The 25098-nt window shown below is 42.8% G+C and overlaps 1 protein-coding gene across 1 annotated transcript in view; it reads left to right on the top strand.

Annotated features, from left to right (window-relative positions):
• The first annotated feature begins 2132 nt into the window (after positions 1-2132).
• The window catches only part of LRP1B (LDL receptor related protein 1B), a 524827-nt gene continuing 501861 nt past the window's right edge, over positions 2133-25098 (top strand). Inside the window, 3 exon segments of the mRNA XM_061608878.1 lie at positions 2133-2260; positions 4527-4763; positions 22840-23020. Of these exon segments, the coding sequence (XP_061464862.1) occupies positions 2152-2260; positions 4527-4763; positions 22840-23020 (527 nt within the window). The 5' untranslated portion in view covers positions 2133-2151.

Consider the following 25098-nt stretch of genomic DNA (forward strand, 5'->3'; position numbering starts at 1 on the left):
TGCTGTGTTCCTTTAAAACCACATTATAAGTAGAAAATAGAGCTGGGTCCCATCCATCTTTCCTGGCTCACCAGTTCTTGCCTGGCTCTTTTGTCTGTTACTCTCCACTTCCAGCTATATGGCATATCTGGAGTCTTAGGGCTTATCCACATGGAAGCATTACTAAAGGTGCTGTTTTTACCTCTGTTTTCTATTTGCACCATCCACAGTAAGGGCTCAATGACAGCTTCAAACACAATATTTTCTATTCACATTGAGGGAAAGGATCAATCACACAGTATCCTAATGACCACACCCTCTAATTTAACATTTCTACTCCCTCTGGTTGCTTGGTAACTGAATGTGCTCAGTTTGTTCTTCCAGCTGTGGTAGGTTTCATTTTAAAAACCAACAACCCAGAAATGTGATTATTTGTATTTTCACTGGTATGATACAGTTAAAATACAATATTTGTTTAAGCAGGGTTATGTGTTTGCTGCGCTCCTTCTTGCAGATGCTTTTAGGTAAGTATGTCAATTGTTCCCCTCTCCACACCCACTATCTTCTCCCTTCTTTCATTTTGTTTCCTGTAGGCTGACAAGCAACTTCAGATTACTTTTCTCCATTCTGCTGGCCTTTTTTATGTTGCTGCAAACAGTGCCATTACTTTTATTTTCCTCCTAGCTTTTGTGCTAAAGCATAACACACAGTAAAACACCATGTAGATGAGCCCCTCTTCATTGTAACAGGTAGTACTTGGGGGTGGGGAAGAAGACAAAGGAACTACAGCAGGAATGGGTGAGCTCCTGTTTTCCCTTCTTTTAAAGGGACATAGTAGATTTCAAAGCTGTATCTAGTAATTCTAGTAAGGAAACACTCAGCCTTGAAAATATTTCGCTCTGCAATAGTACATGCGAGAAGGATCTTGGAATTGTTGTTGATCACAAGCTGAATATGAGCCAAAAGTGTGTTGGGGCTCCCAAAGGGGCAAATGCTATTTTAGGCTGCATTAACAGAAGTATAGTTTCCAAATCACATGAAGTACTAGTTACCCTCTATTCAACACTAGTTAGGCCTCATCTTGAATACTGCATCCAGTTCTGGTCTCCGCACTTCAAGAAGGATGCAGACAAACTGGAACGGTTCAGAGGAGGGCAACGAGAATGATCAGTGGACTGGCAACAAAGCCCTGTGAAGAGAGACTGAAAGAACTGGGTATGTTTAGCCTGGAGAAGAGGACACTGAGGGGAGACATGACAGCACTCTTCAAGTACTTGAAAGGTTGTCACTCGGGGAGGGCCAGGATCTCTTCTCAGTCATCCCAGACTGCAGGGCATGGAATAATGGGTTCAAGTTATAGGAAGGCACATTTCAGCTGAACATCAGGAAAAGCTTCATAACTGTTAGACCAGTACGACAATGGAACCACTTACCTAGGGAAGTGGTGGGCTCTCGAACACTGGAGGCATTCAGGAGGCAGCTGGACAGCCATCTGCTGGGTATTCTTTCAGTTGGATTCTTGCACTGAGCAGGGAGTCGGATTCGATGGCCTTATAGGCCCCTTCCTACTCTACTATTATATGATTCCATGAAAAGAATAAATAAATAAATGTGGTCAATTTTTAAAAAAAATACTGAAATTTGTATGCACATGATCACTGGGAAAATGTGTGTCTTAGCAATAATAGACATGTCCATAGTAGTCACACAGCAGTTGCACACAAGATCTCAATAGCAGTGATATGCTAGCCAGGGCAAGGAATTCCATTTAACCAGCAACATTAAGGTAGACATGGATGACTGAAAAGCAATAATTAACAGTAGCAGTTGAGAGGATGCACGGTGCATTATTTCAAAATATAATTTTCACTGTAATATATGTCCACTCTCTCTCCTCATGATTATGCGTGAAGAAAGTTTTAATCCATAAAGATTATATCTGTGTCCTAGCCAAATAGGTAGTATTGACTGTTTGTGCTACCTCCCTTTTATCAAGCACTCTTTGTTTCTGGGAATGTGGAAAAAAATGACGTGGTGTTCAGGTTTGGACCTTCGCCTACATTCTTTCTCCATACTAATGTGTATGACAGTGATGCTTTTCAAGAATTTCCAACCTGCTGTTTTTGATTTGTTTCAGTCAGGAGTCATGCATGTGAACTAGACCCATATGGAATGCCAGGGGGATGCTCTCACATCTGTTTGCTCAGCAGCAGCTACAAAACCAGGGCTTGTCGCTGCAGAATGGGCTTCATCTTGGGAAGTGATGGCAGGTCATGCAAAAGTACGTTGTTTAAAATCAAATACTTTGCCAGCAGCTAGTATTTCAGAGTGGAATTCTGAGTGTTAATTAACATCATCATCAAGAGCAGCAGTGCTAACCTTAATAGTTAGTTGGTGAAATGTGCTTGGCACTATGTACCTGCCAATTTACTCTCATCTTGTTTTTATTTTCTTATGTAATTTGTTTGGCTGGAGGTTTGGTTCTGTAGCAATAGAGGTGAGTAAATTAGTCCTGTGGCAGAACAACAGCAGCAAAGCTCCTTTGAAATATTCTGCTATATCCAGTTTTGTTTTATTTATTTATTTTTGACACTTATATACTACTTAATCATTTGTATTTCTAAGTGATGTACAAAAACAAGCCATACAGAAAATAATAAATAAAAGAAATAGAAAAAATGCCTTCCCAAACTGTATTAAGGGCTCTCAGCCATCATTCATTCCTAACCGTAAAGTGTCCCAATACTTCTTGATTCTTTATTTATACTAATACATTTGTTGCCTTTATAAAGTGGCTTTATAAACTGGATTATAGAAAGTGATTTCAGTTCCTTTCACCAAAAACATCATATTAAGTTTCACTTCTATCATATTGATCCAGCATTATTTCCCCAACATTTTGCTAAGTGAAAACATTCAGGTGGCTTGTAGAAGTATTTCCCTTCTCTGAACATTTTTATATTGGCTGTAGCCTATAGTAGTTAGCTGTTTGTTTTGTATTTTTTAATAAAAACATGTCTTTCACCTTTCTGTCAATGACCTTGAAGGCAGTTCACAAAAACAGATCTTTAACAAATCGATTGATAAAAACAAAACCCATATAAAAATAGCCAAAAGCTTACAGCTACATAATTAAATTAATCCAAAGGTTTTCTAAGTAGCCAAGATTTGGCTGCTTGTATTTTAAAAGGTGAACAGTGATGAAGATGTGCAAATATCTTTGACAAAGTATTCTACAGCCTAATTATTTTATTCAAAAATGCATTGTCTTGCTTCCCCACCCATTGTACATAAGAAGGCAAGGAGACACCACCTCAGTAAGTTTCTATGGAAATACATGATTCCTAAGATATCCTGATTCCAGACCATTTAGGGCCTAACATTTAGAACCAGCACTTTGAATTCAGCCCCAAAGCAAATTGGCAACTAGAGGAGTTGAAACAGATCACACAAATAGAATGTCTACACAGTATAGAGTCTTTGCCAACCTGTTTCCCTCCGGATGTTTTGGATTACAACTCCCACCTAGCTTGGCTGTTGTAGTCCAAAACATCTGGAGGGCTGGCAAAGGATGCTCTATACCAGCCTTTCCCAACTAGTGGGCCACCAGATGTTGTTGGACCATAATTCCCATCTTTCCTGACCATTGGCAATGCTAGCTGAGGCTGATGGGAGTTGTGGTCCAGCAACACCTGGTGGCCCACTAGTTGGGAAAGGCTGCTCTATACCAATTGAAGTTTCTGACCATATTTCAACAGCAGTCCCATATTGCCGTAATCCAATCTAGACATCACTTTGTGAGGTCATCTTGAGAACTGCCAAAAGGAAATGAGTTATAAAAGTTGGGATATGAATAAGTCAGAAATGATTTGAGTGCTGATCTCCAGTCTAGTACTCTATCTGCTGGACAATAATGGGTCTAAAGAAACATGTTCACAAGGTTAAGTGTAAGGTCTTGAAAACAATGTGGAAAGTCTATACAGAGGGAGCCTCCATAATTCTGTCAACTCCCTAGGTTACAAAATTACCCATCATTTAACAAACAATTTATATTTGTGTTATTTTTTTTCATTTTAGCAGAATACATCGTTTGCACAGATACAAACAGTTGAAAATGCAATCCTTTGGTTTACACTGTTTTGCATATTTTAATCTGTTTGGTGAAGTTTACAATACTGCTATAGTTAATAGCAGCCAGTAGATTCCAATGAATTGTAGAATCCCTGCAAGATTATATAGACCAGTTTTACATTGGCTCTAATGTTATCCTATAATCTATTCAGTTTTTGAAACATGTATTGCTACAGAAAAGGCAGTGATTAATTAGATATAACTCAGTCACAGAAGTAATTTCTGTTTTAATTAAGATAATGCAATTAACCAGTCATCTTGAGTTTAGATACATTCAGAATATTTGAGAGCTTAATTTTAGGTTTTGAACTGGGAGAAAAAACACTAATTGCAGCAGTTAATTAAACAGTGACAGTATTCAGTGTAAAGACATTAGGCAGCAATGGTGGTTTATGTTTGTAATCTTTCTTATGCAGGACCAAAGAATGAGTTGTTCCTGTTTTATGGGAAGGGACGCCCGGGAATAATACGGGGAATGGACCTGAATACCAAAGTAGCTGATGAATATATGATCCCCATAGAAAACCTGGTTAATCCTCGAGCCCTGGATTTTCATGCTGAGACCAATTACATATATTTTGCTGACACTACCAGCTTCCTGATTGGACGTCAAAAAATCGATGGCACTGAGCGTGAGACAATCTTGAAGGATGGTAGGTAGAACTTCAACTGATTTCACTAGAGAGTAGGAAACAGAAAATTTCACCCAAGTATTAACAAGACCTTTGCACCTACTTACTTTGTGTTCATATTCCTATGCTTTAAAGAATTTGATTTTATAGATTTATTTGAAGTTATTTCTGAATTGCTTAATATTTTAACATTTTTAGGAGGTGTACAAATCAAATCATGTAAAGTAAATTATTGACAATATTTCATGTATGGCAGAGGGAAGGGTATTCCAAGCATAGAACAGAAGAACATAGTCATTTTGGGGTTTCAATATTCTCTGGGGCAGCCTTTCCCAACCAGTGTGCCTGCAGATGTTGTTGGACCACAACTCCCATCAGCCTCAGCCAGCATTGCCAATGGTTGAGGCTGATGGGAGTTGTGGTCCAACAACATCTGCAGGCACACCGGTTGGGAAAGGCTGCTCTAGGGTGTAGTGCCATGAGTAAAATTTCCACAGATTATCTAAATCAGGGGTGGGGAACCTTTTTTTCCAGCCTGAGGGCTGCAATCCCTTCTGAGCAATCTTTCAGAGGCCACATGCCAGTGGTGGGTGAGGCCAGATACAAAACTGGATGGAGTAATGAATATCAGTTTTAGGCTAGGTTCTCCACACAAAATCACACCCCTCTCTTTCCACTACCTAGTCAAGCAATAGATATTATTGAAGTTCAGGAACACATTCCAGACAGGCAAAACTACTCAAGGAGGGTGCAAAGCAGGGCCAGTGAAGGATGTGTCTTGGGGAGAAAGAATGTAGCTGAGAAGGTGTGGTTAAGGCTCAGACAGAGAAATCCAGAGGGCTACATTTGGGCACCAGGCCCAAAGTTTCCCACCTCTAATGTGAGTGATTTTACAGGGCTATATAAGGGCAGGTGATCTTTCAGGTAACCTTGTCCCAGCCCCTACTTTAATCCTGTATGGCTCTGCATTTTTCTGCATTTTTTAAGAATTATCCCCCCCCAAAAAATAGTAGCATTGTTCCACAATAAGCCTACAAGAGCTGCTTGCAGTGCTATTGCAGAGTGCATTTTATAGTCATTAGTGTTTGGGGTTTTAACACACCCTGCATATCCGAAATACCCAGAGAGAGGCTTTTCCCCCCCCCCAATAAATCAAAGGCATCTAGAGGTACCAAATTCACAAGGGAGCCTATTTTAAAGACATCTTTAGTTCAAATTGTTCATACCAAAGAAATGTTGCAGTCTATCATCTAGGCAGCTTCACTCATCAGCAGGTTATAACCCATTTCAAAGAAAAGCATTTCAAGCTCTGCTTCTCTCTGCGACGGTGGAATTAATGACTTACTTGCTATTCTTCATAGACTTTGCTGAGCTCACCAACGTACAGCAGTGAGGCCTTTTTTGTGACTTGATGCTTTTGTTTCACAAAAACTTCATTGCATTTGTCATGGTAATGAAAGGTTTCTCAATTTTCTAATCATAAGAAAGATACCTTATAAGGCAATGAAAATTTGCACTTAAGGAAAATTACAACATTACAGACTACTAGGTGTACTAATTTCTAATGAGTGCTAGTGGATGCAACTGAGCCCCCCCCCCCGCCTTCATCTTTCCTAAATCCTCCTCACTTGGTTAAGCTGATCTGAAAGTGTCTGGGTGGTCTGAACTACCTAAAACAGTGATGAACAATAGATGAATGGAGTCCAAATTTGGACCATTAGTCCCTGTTTTGTGGATTGTCACAAACACCCTTACACATTATGTTTCTTTAAAATATATGTTAAAATATATGGTATAAGCTGGGATGGAAATATTTTCTGGTCAGAAAGCCAGATCATTATTTCCCTATCCCTGCTGAGCCAAATGTGACATATGGATTGGGGTTGCTCATCTGTCAGTCACCTGATATTACTATGATGCCAAGTGATACTGACAGGGAATTTTGGGTTCTTGGACTGGGGTCATTGAAGAAATTGAAGACACAGGCTTGCATCAAAAAGGTAGGCTTTTATTCTATACAAGCGTATGCAAGGTCAGTTCCCCCAGAGTGCCTGGTGAGGACTGAAACGTGGCACTGTCTGCATGGATTTGTATACAGTTCTGGGACAAAGGTATTAACATACACCAATCAGAAAGCTGCACATCAGTATTACATAACTGTTACACTGCAGACAATAATTTCTAGCCCAATCAGATAATATTAGGTAATTCCAGTCTCTAGTTACAAGAACACGTGTACAGGTCACCATGCATCACAAGCAAGCCTCTTCTTTGTACGTTTGTTCTGTCTACTTGACTAATGTTACTAGTATTCTGCTGTCCCCATTGATTGAAGTTTTGGGGCCTATTACTCCCAAACATGACCTTATAATATTGAAATTGCTTTGCCATGCATACCCAATCCATAACGTTACCATTGTTCCTGATCGGTCAGGCTTGCCCAGTACATTTGTTGTTATAGAAACATCTTCTACATAGCTACTCCCTTAAGCAATATGACCATTCATCAAATGTTAACCATATAAGGACCTGTGACTGCTCAAGTCAGGGTTGTTGAAAGTTCAAGGCAGAACATACCTGTTGCTTCTTTGTGATTTTCCTAATTCCTGTAGTTCTTAGAATATCTTTTCTAACACACACACACACACACACACACACACACACACACACAAACACACACACACACACACACACACACAGCTAACTATAACCTTCCATCTTTTTCATTGGAACAAGCCTAGCTGGCTCATCTAGCACTTGTTAAATCTTTACTACATGCTTACTTGCTCATAAACAATATACTCATTAATCAAAGTTAATCACACACAGGCCTGTTTGCTTCATTTCAGGAGTTCAGGAGTTCAGACTGAACTTCACTTGCCCCTCTGAAGATAATGAACACTGAATCTTAAAGGTCTCACAGACCTGTGGGCCTCTTTTATTCCTTGTGATTGTCTTATAGTGTTAAGCATATACCTTCTAATATCTAAGTTTATGTAGATATATAAAAATTCTCCATTATCTCCCCACTTTGAAGCTAGAATAGCTTCACACAAACTTTTTTATTATATCTCTATTTATTTATTTATTACACTTTTATACCGCCCCATAGCCAAAGCTCTCTGGGCGGTTTACAACATAAAAACAATATACCGTTACATTTGGTACAATTGATAGTAAAAGAAAATGAATATATCACATTTTAAATAAACATAACTGAACAATAAATTGCTAGCAATATACATATCTTAAAAAAACCCAAAATATAACAATTATAAAAATATCTAGACAAAAATAGAAGAAAATCATATTGTTGCGCGCCTCCCCCAATCTCCGAGCGGTGAGATTTCAGGGGGTCCCTGCGCCCATCCAGGGTTTGGTTTCCTTTGGGAAGAAGGTCAGTGGAGACTGCGGTGTCTTTATGAAATATGGTTTATTTATGTACACACATTCCAACCTGAGCTTAGGGTGGAGGGGTTCAAGGCATCAGCAGTCTAATATCCAGCTTTTCCATCTAGGTGCAGGGGCATCCTATTGCCACCATGCAGGGAGCCAGCCTCTCCGCATGCCTGCAGCCCTAGTTCTGTCCTGAACACACACTACCAACTACAAACACACTTCTGCCCACCCAGGAGTGGGGGGGGGAGAGACTCTCCTCCAGTAGAGTTTAAAATGACAAAAGGATCTTCCTAGCCCTTTCACCAGTTGCCAGAACAAATCACCGGGCCCGGATGGCATCCACCCGAGAGTTCTCAAAGAACTCAAATGTGAAATTGCTGATCTGCTAACTAAAATATGTAACTTGTCCCTCGGGTCCTCCTCCGTGCCTCAGGACTGGAAAGTGGCAAATGTAACACCAATATTCAATAAGGGATCCAGAGGGGATCCTGGAAATTACAGGCCAGTTAGCTTAACTTCTGTCCCTGGAAAACTGGTAGAAAGTATGATTAAAGCTAGATTAACTAAGCACATAGAAGAACAAGCCTTGCTGAAGCAGAGCCAGCATGACTTCTGCAAGGGAAAGTCCTGTCTCAGTAACCTACTAGAATTCTTTGAGAGTGTCAACAAGCATATAGATAGAGGTGATCCAGTGGACATAGTGTACTTAGACTTTCAAAAAGCGTTTGACAAGGTACCTCACCAAAGACTTCTGAGGAAGCTTAGCAGTCATGGAATAAGAGGAGAGGTCCTCTTGTGGATAAGGAATTGGTTAAGAAGCAGAAAGCAGAGAGTAGGAATCAACGGACCGTTCTCCCAATGGAGGGCTGTAGAAAGTGGAGTCCCTCAAGGATCGGTATTGGGACCTGTACTTTTCAACTTGTTCATGACCTAGAATTAGGAGTGAGCAGTGAAGTGGCCAAGTTTGCTGACGACACTAAATTGTTCAGGGTTGTTAAAACAAAAAGGGATTGTGAAGAGCTCCAAAAAGATCTCTCCAAACTGAGTGAATGGGTGGAAAAATGGCAAATGCAATTCAATATAAACAAGTGTAAAATTATGCATATTGGAGCAAAAAATCTTAATTTCACATATACGCTCATGGGGTCTGAACTGGCGGTGACCGACCAGGAGAGAGACCTCGGGGTTGTAGTGGACAGCACGATGAAAATGTCGACCCAGTGTGCGGCAGCTGTGAAAAAGGCAAATTCCATGCTAGGGATAATTAGGAAAGGTATTGAAAATAAAACAGCCGATATCATAATGCCGTTGTATAAATCTATGGTGCGGCCGCATTTGGAATACTGTGTACAGTTCTGGTCGCCTCATCTCAAAAAGGATGTTATAGAGTTGGAAAAGGTTCAGAAGAGGGCAACCAGAATGATCAAGGGGATGGAGCAACTCCCTTACGAGGAAAGGTTGCAGCATTTGGGGCTTTTTAGTTTAGAGAAAAGGCGGGTCAGAGGAGACATGATAGAAGTGTATAAAATTATGCATGGCATTGAGAAAGTGGATAGAGAAAAGTTCTTCTCCCTCTCTCATAATACTAGAACTCGTGGACATTCAAAGAAGCTGAATGTTGGAAGATTCAGGACAGACAAAAGGAAGTACTTCTTTACTCAGCACATAGTTAAACTATGGAATTTGCTCCCACAAGATGCAGTAATGGCCACCAGCTTGGATGGCTTTAAAAGAAGATTAGACAAATTCATGGAGGACAGGGCTATCAATGGCTACTAGCCGTGATGGCTGTGCTGTGCCACCCTAGTCAGAGGCAGCATGCTTCTGAAAACCAGTTGCCGGAAGCCTCAGGAGAGTGTTCTTGCACTCGGGTCCTGCTTGTGGGCTTTCCCCAGGCACCTGGTTGGCCACTGTGAGAACAGGATGCTGGACTAGATGGGCCACTGGCCTGATCCAGCAGGCTCTTCTTATGTTCTTATGTTCTTAAACAGGCCCATTAACTACCTGGCCACTCTATTTGATTAACAAAGGAGATTCATCTGGCTAGCAGAGCCAGCCTCCCAGGCATAGGATTCCAAATCAGAGGCTGGAAAGGTGACCCACAGAAATCATCCATTCCAGCCCCCCCCCCATGCTCATAACAATATGTATTTTACTCAGCCTCATCCATGGAGCACTCCTCATCCAGAGGAATGAGGTTGGGAGGCATTGGCGTTCTTTGAAGCTCTGATTGTTAGAACTTCAAAACACAGCTGTTTGTAAGCCCTTGTGCAAATAGCCCCTCCTTTCTCCTTAAACCTTTAAATTGGAGGTTCAAAGTGCAGTGCAGGGCTGCTTGCAAAGGGGCTTTCAAACAGTCCCGTGCTGCTCTTTCAGCCTTTAAAGACTCTAAGCCATCTGTCTTTGGATCAGTGGGCACATTTTGAATTTTGAGAGAGTGTTGTGGGTGCCAGTCACAAAATGGTTGCCATGAGGCTTGGCATAGAACAAATGGCTAACATATGGAGCATGACTTAACTCATAAATAGAGTACAGTCATGAAGAAGCTTTTTCAATAATTGTATTTCCATACTTAAAAGGACTTAACCTGATGAATTTCTGCCTGCAATACAGCTGTTAAAGGCGCAAGAACCCTGTTTTCCTCAATTCCAACCCTAAACCAAAGCCTAAGCTCCCATTCTTTACCGACTTACGTGGGAGTAACCACACATGCACATATATACACACACACACACAGTTTAAAGTAGCATAGCCCAGAATTGCCAGAGCAAGACAGTGTAACTCTTTTATTATCCTTGTTGTGCCTCAGGCACAAAAGGAGATAACTCAGGGACAGGAGTCAAATGAGGACAAGGTCCCTGGGAACATTGAAGGAAGGGGGAGCACAGTCAGCCTGCAAACTCCATCAGCCAGCCCCCCCATTGAGGCAGTTCCCCTCCACCTGTGAGCCCCCACCTGAGCTGTTGGGAAGTGACCCCTTGTGCGTGCCAACCACACCCCTGCAAGAATCCCCACCTGACACTTCAAACGCTTCCCCGCCAACCAGCTTCCCGTTCCCTGAAGCTGAGCCGTCACCTAGGGAAGCCCTGCTGTCAGATGGGCCGTCAGAGGTTCGCCCCCATCACCCAGCATGAGACTGCGTGGGGAAAGGGACCTTGAGAGGGTGGAACTTCGGAAGAGCCATCGTTTACGGGAAAGACTTTCCCTATTTAAGCAGGTGCCCACCCAGGCTCTAGTGCTGATTCAACTCTCCCCACGCTGCAGAGACTGTTTAGGTGGCTTAGCCAGGGAAAGTAGTGAGCTAGAGTAGACAGGTTTATAAAGTACACTGCTGTGGATGTAACCATCACCCTAATAAAATGTGAATTGAACCAAGCCGCACCTCCGTCTTGTGTCTCGGGCTCTGGGCAGGACAGCTTGAATCAGCCATCACCTCCCTTCACTGACGCTCCCATGACCAAAACCACGGAGGCTAGCGGAGCCACTGAAGGGGGACTTCAAGGAACCATCCAAGCCTTGTATGCCGAAATCCATAATCTCCAGGCAGTAATCCAGAATCTCCAACTCGAGAATCAAAACCTTTGAGCCCTGATTGCCCAAGGAGGCACGGCACTGGCGGCCGCGCCACCTGTCTGAGTCATGGCACCAGTGGGACTACCTCCTCGCTATGGTGGCCAGAGTGACCAGTTTGCCACGTTCCTTGCCCAGTGTGAACTATATATACACGTACATCAAGCTGAGTTTCCGAATGATGATGTGAAGGTGGCGTTTATCATCAGCCTCTTGGAAGGAGAAGCAGCCAAGTGGGCTACCCCATATCTCATAAGAAATGACTGTCCTAGGTCAATATACCACCTTCATTGCAGCCATGACAGAGATGTTTCGTGTGCTCCATAAATAGCATAAACAAATGGTCACTCGCCAGCTAGGGACCTTAAAGCAGGGGAAGGGCACTGTGGCGACCTATACTAACACATTTTGCATCTTAGCCCAGGAGGTGGAGGACAGTGACCCAGCTTTGATGTACTTCTACCAGAATGGGCTTAGCCCAGAGGTGCTGGATGAATTGGCACACACTTCCCTGCCTGGCAGCCTGGCGAGGCTGATTCAGTTATGTTTGCAGATAGACAGTCGGATTGAAGGTTGCTGCTTGGAGCGCAGGGTGGAATTTCCACGTTTTCATGCTTCCACTCTCCCCCGTGTCCATTTCCTACCTAGCATGGGAACCTCAACTTCATCGGGGGTGGAGCCCATACAAATTGGAGGGGCTAGACCATGTCTGTCGGAGGAGGTGAAGGAGAAGCGCAGGAGGGAGGGGTTATGTCTGTACTGCGGGAAAGGGGGACACCTGACCCAAGGGAGAAAGAGCTCCAGTGCAGGAAAACTTCAAATCCCAGCTCTCATAGAGACCAAAGAGTTGGGAGCGATGCAGATACCGTGGCCTTGTCAGCAACCCCTCCTGCCACAGCCTGCCCTTCACCTGCCAGTTCGACTGACTCTTCCTTCTGGGCGAAGTCTTTAGGTTAGAGCCACGATTGACAGTGCGGCTTCATCAAGTTTTATGGACTGGAATTTCACTCAGGAGCATGGTGTGCCCACCCAAATGCTTGAGCAGCCCTTGTCCATTGAGGCCATTGATGGGCGGTCCTTACAGTCAGGAACTGTTACCAGGGCAACAGAGATGCTAGAAATGGATATCCCAGGACACGTGGAGAGACTGTCATTCTATGTGGCTTCCCTGCCTCGCTTCCCAGTGGTGTTGGGAATGCCCTGGTGGGTTCAGCACAATCCCACAATTTTCTGGGATGAAGTGGTGGTGGTCTTTACGTCAGGATATCGCCATCAGCACTGCAAACCATGGGAGAAGCCTCCCCTGATGTTGTGGCTGGAGTCATCCTACAGGAGGGAGTCATCCTGCCGGAAAAGTATGAGGGATACCTGGATGTGTTTGACAAAAAGGAAGCCGATCAGTTCCCGCCCCCTCCTGACCATACGACTGCACCATGAATCTGATACTGGGGGCACACATCCCAGCAGGGCAGATTTACTCCTTGTTGTAACCGGGTATGGCAGTACTAAGGGAATTCCTGGCAACTAACCTAAAGGGGGTCTCCATTTGACCCTCCCAGTCTCCAGCTGGGGCCCCTTTGCTATTTGTTAAAAAGAAGAACGGAGAGCTACACCTATATAACGACTACTGAGAGTTGAATAAGATCACCATTCCCAACAGCTACCCCCTGCCACTCATCACGGAGATACTGGAGTGACTGCAGTTGGCCAAGATTTATACCAATCTGGATTTGAGGGGAGCTTACAATCTGGTACGAATCAAGGAGGAGGAGGAGTGGAAGACAGCATTCATAGAATCACAGAATAGTAGAGTTGGAAGTGGCCTATAAGGCCATCAAGTCCAACCCCCCGCTCAGTGCAGGAATCCAAATCAAAGCATTCCCAACAGATAGCTGTCCAGCTGCCTCTTGAATGCCTCTAGTGTCGGAGAGCCCACTACCTCTCTAGGTAATTGGTTCCATTGTCGTACTGGTCTAACAGTTAGGAGGTTTTTTCTGATGTCCAGTCGAAATCTGGCTTCCTGCAACTTGAGTCCATTATTCCATGTCCTGTACTCTGGGATGATTGAGAAGAGATCCCAACCCTCCTCTATGTGACAGCCTTTCATGTACATGAAGAGTGCTATCATATCTCCCCTCAGTCTTCTCTTCTCCAGGCTAAACATGCCCAGTTCTTTCAGTCTCCTCATAGGGCTTGGTTTCTAGTCCCCTGATCATCCTTGTTGCCCTCCTCTGAACCTGTTCCAGTTTGTCTGCATCCTTCTTGAAGTGTGGAGACCAGAACTGGATGCAGTATTCAAGATGAGGCCTAACCAGTGCTGAATAGAGGGGAACTAATACTTCATGGGATTTGGAAACTATATTTCTGCTAATACAGCCTAATATAGTGTTTGCCTTTTTTGCAGCCACATCACACTGTTGACTCATATTCAGCTTGTGATCAATGACAATTCCAAGATCCTTCTCACATGTCATATGGCTGAGCCAAGTTTCTCCCATCTCATAACTGTGCATTTGGTTTCTTTTTCCTAAGTGTAGAACTTTGCACTAAATTCCTGCTGAATTTTATTCTGTTGTTTTCAGCCCAATGCTGCAGCCCAATGCTCCATTCAAGACATGTTATGGGCAGTTTGAGTACTTGGTCATGCCTTTCGGACTATCCCAGTCGCAAGGGGTCTTCCAGAGCTTCATGAATGACAGATTTAGGGACTATTTGGACCGGTTCATGATTGTGTATCTGGATGATATCCTCATCTATACCGACTCCCCAGCAGAACATGAGGAACACATGTGGGTAGTGATACAATGTCTCAGAGAACATTGTCTTTATGCCAAGCTGGAGAAGTGCAGCTTTGCCCTGACTATGCTGGACTTTTTGGGGTATCACCTTTCCCCCACCGAGGTGGAGATGGACCCAGGTAAGGTTCACTGTGTCCTCACGTGGCAGCCACCCCAAACAAACAAAGAAAGACATTCAGCGGTTTCTGGGGTTCGCTAACTACTACCATTGGTTCATTGCTAATTATTCTGACAAAACTGTACCCCTCACATACTGTCTGAAAGGGCCAGGTCCCTTTCGCTGGACTGATGCTGCACAAGGAGCCTTCAAGCAGCTGAAGGTGCGGTTCGCCTTGGAACCCATACTGCAACACGTGAACCCAGCATGCCCCTTTGTGGTGGAGACAGATGCATCAGATGTGGCCATCGGCATGGTGCTTTTACAACCAGCACAGAGAGACAATGTGCTTACTTTTTGCGGAAGTTGACAAGTTCAGAGCAAAACTACACAGTGTGGGAAAAGGAGTTATTGGCCATCTGGGATGCATTTGAAACTTGGCGACACCTTTTTGAAGGAGCACAGCATGAGATTGAGGTTTGCACCGACCATCAGAACCTCAAAAGCCTCCACACTGCCCGTAAGCTGAACCAGAGACAGGTGCACTGGGCACAGTTCTTCGTTCACTTCCACTTCAAGATCCATTACATTCCTCAGGTGTAGAATAAGTGGGCAGACGCCCTGTCCCGCAAACTGGAATACCTGGAGAATCCGACTCTGAAAATGCTGCAACTGATCATACCCCTTGAGAAGATGGTGGCTGGGGTGTGCCAGGACTCCAGGGTGGAGGATCTGTGGCTGGCACAAGAACAAGATCTGTTTGTCCAGGAAAAGCACTCAGAGTTAGAGGAGCAGCCTACTGGGAGTGCAGAGGGCTACACACTGAACGGGGTGTGTGCTGTATAATCATGATGTTATGTATGTGCCCCCCCCAGCGACATGTGAGCCAAGATCCTGCATCAGTGTCATGACTCCCCCACTGCTGGGCACTTTGGAGTCTTCAAAACCTTGCAATCAGTCACCAGGGAGTTTTGGTGGCCCCGGATGAAGGGGGAGGTGGAGCACTATGTCCAGTCTTGCCCCACCTGTGTCAGAGCTAAACACATCATGGGACAGCCAGCAGGACTCTTAGAGCCAATCCCTACTCCCCAGGGTCCTTGGCAGATGGTAACTATGGACTTCATCACTGACCTTCCCTCCTCGCAGGATTAGACAACAGTGTTGTTTTGGGTGGATGCTTTTACTAAAATGACTCATTTCATTCCATGCATGGGACTCCCAAATGCACGAGACATGGCTCAACACGTGTACAGGTTGCACGGCCTCCGAGACAGTGTAGTTTTGGACCAAGGGACACAGTTTATGGCTCAGTTTTGGTGCACCTTGTGGCAACTGCTGCAGAGAGAACTAAGACTGTCGTCGTCTCATCACCTACAGACGGATGGTCAGACTGAGAGAGTGAATGCCACGTTGGAGCAACATCTCTGCTGTTATCAACTACCAGCAGGACAACTGGGTGTCCTTTTTACCCTTAGCGGAGTTTGCTTACAACAACGCAGTGCATGCTATCACGCAACAGACTCCATTCTTCGCCAACCTGGGATACCACCCCTGAGCGTTCGCCACCCCACACGGCAGCCCCTCCATTCCGGCAGCCGAGGACTTTGTGCAAGAGCTCCAGGCAATGCAGCAGCTGTTAAAGGAACAGTTAGAGAGGGTGAAGGCAACTATAAGAGAGCTACAGATCAGCATAGACAGGAGGGGCCCGTAATCCATGTGGGAGACAGGGTGTGGCTGTCCACATGTTACCTGCCTACACAGGGGCACTGCCATAAGTTAGAAGATTGAAAGGTGGGCCCCTTTGAGGTGTAGGCTCAGATCAATCCAGTGGCTTTTCGTCTGAGGCTGCCTCCTTCCTTGAAGATACACCCAGTGTTTCATCACTCCCTGCTTACTCTGGAACACCCTCCAGATCCCCACAGAATGCCAGATGTGCCTCCACCCCCCATCGTGATGAATGGGCAAGAGGAATATGAAGTGGAACAGATTTTGGACTCGCAGAAATGCTGAGAGCGGCTTCAATATTTGATTCACTGGAAGGAATACGACCAGACGGAGCATTCGTGGGAATCAGCCGACGATGTTCATGTGCCAGACTTGGTGAGGGAATTCCATGATGCTTACCCGGCCAAGGGGGGAGATGGTGCATGGAGGAGGGATGGTGTTGAGCCCCAGGCATAAGAGGAGTTAGCTCAGGGAGAGGAGTCAGATGAGGGTGAGGTCCCTGGGAACATTGAAGGAAGGGGGAGCGCAGTCAGCCCACAGACTCCATTGGCCAGCGCCCCCATTGAGGCATTTGCCACTCTGCCTGCAAGCCCCCCACCTGAGCCATTGGGAAGTGACCCCTCACATGTGCCAACCACGCCACTGCAGGAATCCCCACCTGGCACTTCAAACACTTCCCTGCCAACCAGCTTCCCTCTCCCTGAAGCTGAGCCGTCACCTAGCAAAGCCTCGCTGTCAGATGGGCCGTCGGAGGCTTGCCCCCTTCACCCTGCATGAGACGGCACGAGAAAAGGGACCTTGAGAGGGTGAAACTTTGGAGGAGCCGCCGTTTATGGGCGAAGACCTTCCCTACTTAAGCAGGTGCCCGCCCAGGCTCTAGTGTGCTGATTCAACTCTCTCCACACGCTGCAGAGACTGTTTAGGTAGCTTAGCCAGGGAAAGTAGTGAGCTAGAGTAGACAGGTTTATGAAGCGCAGTGCTTTGGATGTAACCATCATCCTAATAAAATGTGAATTGAACCAAGCCTCACCTCTGTCTCGTGTCTCAGGCTCTGGGCAGAACAATCCTTCAGCTTGCTCAGTCCTCATTAGACAATTGAATATTTTGGAGATAAACATTTATTCTAAAGCTAATTCTATCTGCTTCCACATGGGACACTCATGACAACTCAAAAAAGGTCTAAACACCATTCAGAGTAAAAAATAATAAAAAGACTGGGCTAGTCCTGACCATAAATGATAGCAGCTGGTGAATCTTGTAAAAGACACTTAGGACCGCTAAGGCTACCTTGGCTTGCACTGGATCAAGAAGTATCCCCAAACAGTGTTCCTATATACAACCCCATCCAGAATAAGATGAAACCAATTTTTTGTATCCACCCAATGTCTTGAGGATTCAGCCTTATTTTATTATACCTCATCTAGCTCATTACTGAAGTAATCCAAGCCACATTTCTGCCAGGCTGGGGGTATGGGGTTGGATTGGGTGGAAGCCACCTCCCATGAGGTTATGCCAGTCTCAAAACAGTAGGGAGTGGCTGACCCTACCGAGGATCCTCTGGATTCTGAGCCAGGCCCGCTGTGGTCACATGATGGCAGCTCCAGGTGGATGCAGCAGTTAGCCTGCTGCCCAACTTCCACCCTTAGCCACCGTGAGTGGCAAGACTATGGATGTAGTGGTGGCACTGGCACTCTATTAATCCCACAGCTTCCTGACTGGTGTGTGCATTGCAGCCTTAGTACAGATACTGATTGAGCATCTGTAAAGCTTCACTGACTCAGACAACAGAGAAAAATAAAGTTGTCTAAGCCCCCATGTAAAAGCATAACCTATGAAGGAAACAGAAGGAAGAGCACATTAAGATAGGGGGAGCATTCATGATATTTGCTAAGCAAGGTACTTGTGAGGTGTACTTGCCACAGGCACTGCTCGGTGATGCCCACAATACAGCAACATTTGTGTACTTGCTTGGTAAGAATTGCAGTTTGCCAGCAGCTTTCATTATGTTTTTGAGTGCTATCTGGGTTAAAATGATCCTAGACTAGATAGAGATCAAATACAGAAACTGGAAGGCCATTAGAGAGGGTTGTGTGCAGTGGCGGTTTATGTAGCAACAACAAAAAGAGGGCATAGGGATGTTCTGGTAAAATAAAGGATATCCTTAATAGGCTTTTTTTTTTCAAAAGCAAAAATGATGAAGTTATTTATTTTCAAATTACTAATTGATGAATACTCTTATTTTGAAGTGAAGGGAATTAAGGGAGCAGTAGTGACTATGACTAATGATATTGTATTTATTTAGAAATAACTCCAACTAAGTTAAACGGGGTTTACTATCAAGTAATTGGGCATAGAAAAAATGTAAATGTACTGCCTTCAAGTCGATTCCAACTTATGGCAACCCTATGAATAGGGTTTTCATGAGGCTGAGAGGCAGTGACTGGCCCAAGGTCAAGCAGTGAGCTTCATGGATATGTGGGGATTTAAACCCTGCTCTCCCAGGTCGTAGTCCAACACCTTAACCACCACACCACACTGGCTCTCGATTGTGCATAGAATTGTGCCCTTGAAATATCTAGGCTATTGGGGAGAAAACATAATAAGATCCAAATGGCTCCTAGTTTGGAGCACTGATTCAATATTTATGGGTAACTTTTAATATAGAATTAGACACATTTATGGAGAATAAGGCTATCAGTGGCTACTAGCTATGATGGCTATGCTCTGCCTCCATTGTGGGAGGCAATATGCTTCCAAATACCAGTTGCTGGAAACCATAGAAGGGAAGAGTGCTCCTGAGTCTTGGAGAGTACAGGGATGTTCAGTATTATCTTATCTTATAGAGTTCAAGCTGTACCATACATACCAGCACAGTCAGGGAAGACAGCTCCAAAGAGAAAAGGGTTCTGGCTGGTAGTTGTTTGTTGTTGTTATGTGCCTTCAAGTCGATTACGACTTATGGCGACCCTATGAATCAGTGACCTCCAAGAGCATCTGTCATGAACCACCCTGTCAGATCTTGTAAGTTCAGGTCTGTGGCTTCCTTTCTGGAATCAATCCATCTCTTGTTTCGTCTTCCTCTTTTTCTACTCCCTTCTGTTTTTCCCAGCATTATTGTCTTTTCTAGTGATTTGTGTCTTCTCATTATGTGTCCAAAGTATGATAACCTCAGTTTCATCATTTTAGCTTCTAGGGACAGTTCTGGTTTAATTTGTTCTGACCCAATTATTTGTCTGTTTTGCAGTCCATGGTATGCACAAAGCTCTACTCCAACACCACATTTCAAATGACTTGATTTTTCTCCTTTCTGCTTTTTTCACTGTCCAACTCTCACATCCATATATAGAGATCGGGAAAACCATGGTCTGAATGATCCTGACTTTAGCGTCCAATGATACATCTTTGCATTTGAGGACCTTTTCTAGTTCTCTCATAGCTGCCCTCCCTGGTCCTAGCCTTCTTCTGATTTCTTGCCTATTGTCTCCATTTTGGTTAATGACTGTGCAGAAGTACTGATAATCCTTGACAAGTTCAGTGTACTCATTGTCAGCTTTAATGTTACATAAATCTTCTGTTGTCATTATTTTAGTCTTTTTGATGTTCAGCTGTAGTCCTGCTTTTGTGAAACTATTACAATATTGTAAACCTTTATAGTTTTATAAAAGAATATATTTTGCTTATTGTTTATATATATAGAATTCCCCATTAGTACCATGTAGCTCAGTACTGATGACGTAGACTAGGATTGGCTCTCCAGGATTCCAGGCAATAGTCTTCCAAGGATTCTTTAGGGGAACTCATGTGCTTTAAATGCGAGTCGGATGTGCTTTAAATGTATTATGTGGATCTGAATTACTTCATAAACTTTGTGTATGTATACATCATTTTAATTAAATTTTAAAATGGAAATAAGCTATAAAGTTTACTTGGTGACCGTAGGCTACACAGCATCTCTCAGCCTAACCTGCCCCTCAGGGTGAAAAGAACACAGGGGGACCATGACTACCCCAAGGACGAAGGGCACACTTAAAATATAGATGAAATAATCATTTGTAAATAATAATTTGCAACCATAGTGTGAAATCAGATACAGCTCAAGACATATTATGAAGAAATATTTATATAAGCATGAATGTCAAATAAGTTTATTATTCATACAACCTGTAAATATATTTATAGTGCAATCATATGCATGTTTACTCAGAAGCAAGTCCCAATGTACTCAATGTGGCTTACTCAGAGAGGGCCCCATGCCCCCCACTTACCTGTCAGCCGGCTTTTTAGCATTGCCCTTAATGAAGATGGTGGCCACAGCTTCCCTAAGGCACTGAAGCCACTGCTGCCATCTTAGTTGATGGCAGAGATGTGCGCGCATAGCACGCACGTGTGCCATCAATAAAGATGGTGGCGGAGGCTTCATTCCCCTTAGGGAAACCGCGGCCGCCATCTTCATTAAGGGCAATGGTAAAGACTAGACAGGTAGGGGGGCCACAGGGGGGCCGCTCACACCCACCCACCCACCGGGGGACCAGGGCAAGCTGATGCCCAAGGGCCTCCGCATACCTGGAGCCGGCCCTGCATGTATGGATGGGAGAGAAATTCAGTTTCATTTGGATTTAAAGCTGAATTTAATTTGCACTTTCTGAAATAACACAAGAACCATAAAAACAGCTATCCTTCAAAATGAATATATATTAGTGAAAAAAATTCAAAATGCATTATGATAAATTGCTTACAAAAATATGTGCATTAGTCCAAACTGCATACAAAATGTTTTTAATGGAAAAAATCACACTAAAATGCTGAAGGATTTTAATGAAGATTTTTTTAAATTGTAAATTGCTGCAGAAATATTTTAAGATTGGAAAAATGAGAAACTGAGAGAACTTAAATTGGCAGAACTTTCCATCCCTTGTTCCATGGTAGATTAGGGGCATACTTGGTAAATTATGTTTTTTTCCATAAACTGCAATTTCTAGTTCTGATGAATTTTAAATCAGGTTTTATAAATCAGCCATATGGGTGCTTCATTACCTACAGTGCAGTTCAAAAATCAGTTGTACGCCACATGGGGTAAAGGAATTGCTTTAAAGTAGCATAGAATGGCCTTGAGTATTGTGTTTAATAATAAAGAAATGTTGCATATTGATCCCACCCAAAACCCTTTCAGAATCTTTTAATCTCTATTACATTATCCCTCAGCTACTTTTAGTAAGCTGAAAAGTGATATACCATTGTATAATTTATTAATCTACCATGTCAGAGGTTCAGTTGGTTTTCTAATAAATTTGCTGCTATACCTGCTAGATTTAATTACTTTAGAAAATGTGGAGCCTAGTGCCATTCAAGAGAGATATTTGAAGTGGGAAAATGGAAAGCAAAAACAGTATTTCTGTCAAAATGGTTTTCTATATTATTAGAACTTCCAGGAGGATTTTATTCTATTGAAAGGCCTAATCTGCTTCTAGCCTTGTGTATTTTAATTCTTTGAATAGTTATCTTTCGATATATTACATTTTTGCAACAGATGCCTCCCATGTAACTTTCTGTACTACTACAATGTTATCCAGAAGATTCTCTTAATTCAGGAACGTTCAGCTTTCATACATTTTTATATATGCACACACAATGTTCATTAAACCCTCTTCATCATACATAAAAGTGAAAAAAAGAACAGCCCACACCTGTCTTCTTGTTAACAGTTATTAAAAAGAGCTAATTACTAATTCTCCATTGCTTTTAGATAGTCCTTTTCCTTTATTTTCCCTTAAAGTGGACAATTACTAACGTTGTCAAGAATTTGCCAAAACACTAGTAAAATGTTTTCCTTTCTTCCTTGATGTCTTTATCACATTACATCTGATTTTGCATTTTGAATTGATGGCATCATTGAAAGATGTGTAATGCTCAGTGTTATATAAGTACAATGGTATATATATGTGTGTGTATTTGAAGTGGGAAATCAGTGCAATCCTAAACGTGTCTGTTCATTAATAAGTCCCAGTTATTTCAGTAGGGCTTATTCCTAGGTAAGTTGCATGGAATTACTTCCTTATATTGATTTCAAGCCTTAGCTCACTGTTTGCTTAGTCTTATGTAGAAGCCATCTTTATTTCAAAACAAATATTTCAAAGTAGGTTAGTCTGGGTGATGGCTTGTTCAAGGCCATCTAGTCATCTTCATGGCTGAATCCAAGACAACAATAACCACTGTATCCCACTGGCTTTCCACTTACTCCTCATATATGAATGTTATGTTGTGTTCAGGACTTGCTGTATTAGATTGATTTGTTTTCCCTGTGTAATAAGTCAGACTGTCCTGTTATGCTGTCAGCACAAACATAACTATTTTGGGAACAACAGAGGTGTATACTGCTGCAAATATATAGGAATATAGTCTAAACCCTAACTTCTTAAACACATTTGAACTATTTGAGATAACTGAGCTAGTTTAGAACATAATTAATAAATAATTAATTATGTAATATATATGATGCTGCTTTAAACAGATCTCGATAACGTGGAAGGCATTGCAGTAGACTGGATTGGAAATAATCTGTTTTGGACAAATGATGGCTACAGGAAAACTATTAACGTTGCCAGATTGGAGAAAGCTTCTCAAAGTCGGAAAACTCTGTTAGAAGGAGACATGTCACATCCCAGAGGAATTGTTGTGGATCCTATTAATGGGTATGAAAGCTTTTTATCATTTTAAAGAAAATCTAGCTCTTTTTGAAAATGGGAAAAATCAAATCCAAATTCCAAAGCGCTCAAATATTGTTTAGTGTTGTATCATCTCTTGCATTAAGCACTCACTTCAGTTAAAGTCTTTATGTAATTTACCAGATGATATCAGTTGTCAAAGTTCAGGACTGAAGCTTTTAATGCGGCTGACATACAAAGAGATATTTGACTACAATTTGTTAGGACTGGGAAGTCTTTAAAAAAATTGACTTGGGAGCCTGGTAACAAAGGAATCTAATGTATAATGTAAGGAACCCATTCACAAGATCACACCTTCCAGAGTGATTGGAAAAAATCAGCTTGGGTGATATCTTGGGGTAATGAAATCAATCCCAAAATGTCTATATGAAGTCCAGCTCACAAAATAGAAACAATAATCAGCATTTATATAGGAAATGCCAAATATTCAAACTAAAGAACTTCACATAATTACCTCAGTAAATCTTCAGCCCTGTAAAGTATATATTTATATATTTTTTCATGAAATGCACAATCAAATGACTGCTCTATGTTGCTAGCAATATAGTTGTGTTGCCTTTCTGATGTTAGGGATTTTTTTCCTTGAGATTTTTTTTTTTTGCATCATCCAATAAAACAGCAGCACCTCTTCTCCCCATTCCATTCTTATCTAAGCTTATGGCCAATGCATTGTATGTAATGGTGGTGCAAGTAGAATGCATCTTATACAATCAGCATTCCCCGTTCCTCATTCTCCTGCAGCCCACTGTATCTTCACAAGAAGCATATGCTGTGGGCTGAGTGCCCCACCTGAACAGCATGGACTATGTTGCATGGAATTCAGTTGTGAGAGGGGAATTCTTAAAAATCAGGCAGAAGGATGATCTTACACTCATGGAGTTCCACTCTTTGAAAAAAAAGGATCTTCCACCCAATTTGCTGATATTTCTCTCTCACACTGCAGTTCCATATGACACAATCCACTGTTCAGGAGGGACTCCTGAGGCTTTTTAGAGAGTACAGGGGAAGGAGGGAAAGGCAAGGATTGGTTGCACAAGCTGTCTTCCACTTGTGCAAACTTTGCATACCACCTAATGTATTGGTGTGCACACCCCAATCTGAGTGGTGTGAGACTTCCAGCGGTTCCTGTGCTTACCCACAATTCAGTTTCCTTGGAAGGTGAGTGGAGACTGTGGTGTCTTTATTACACAGCCACAAGAGTGGCTGTATACTATAGTCAGCATGGATTTTTCACATTCCGCAATGTTAAATTGAAAATACCCCCATGCCATTCTGATGCTTCCCATAAGCTCATTTCAAAACAAAACCTCACAAAACTTATAGTCCTGAACTCAGAAACACTTGCTTAACAACCCTCTCAATTTCCATGGCGATACACAAAACAGTCAGAAAGAATAGATCATTCAAAGTCTAAAAAGAGTGGGGGGGAAACCAGAGCCCTTTGGGACTTTTTTTTGCCAGAGTTCTCATAATCTCTTGAAATTCATTAAAAATCAGACATGTTCACAGAGTACCTGTAATCCCGTTAATGACCTTGCCCCATAATCTGACCTTCATCTTCTGCCATTTAAAAGTTAAAAAAATGCCTGGGTGATTTTTAATTAATTTAAGAAAGTTTGGCTTGAACCCAATTATAACGTCGGGCATGCTCAGTAAGAACCAACTTTCAGTGTTATAAATGCCAGACTCACAGTTCATCATCATCAATAGTTTATTGCATTACAGCCTTAGGTCATTGCAATGGCATGCAAGTAAGATAAAACCATAAAATACATAAAACACAGATTATTAAAAAATATTAAAAAATACACAGGATAACACGATATAAGGCCCCTAACTCTTTCCAAAGTTAACTCGAGATGGACTTAACATATGTGGCTCTTAGTTTCCTAGCTGCGTAGGCAAAGTTGGCTACGGCCGAAGTGATATATCTATCCGTGTCTCCCAAGAGGATATGCACCAGGTTCACGGGGGACCTTCCCCCATTTGAGTTTATGATTTGCACTAAAAATTTCCTTCTTGGGTCGTCATATAATGGACAGGAT

The sequence above is a fragment of the Rhineura floridana genome, chromosome 2, assembly GCF_030035675.1.
Source record: "Rhineura floridana isolate rRhiFlo1 chromosome 2, rRhiFlo1.hap2, whole genome shotgun sequence".
In the NCBI taxonomy this organism is placed as follows: Eukaryota; Metazoa; Chordata; class Lepidosauria; order Squamata; family Rhineuridae; genus Rhineura; species Rhineura floridana.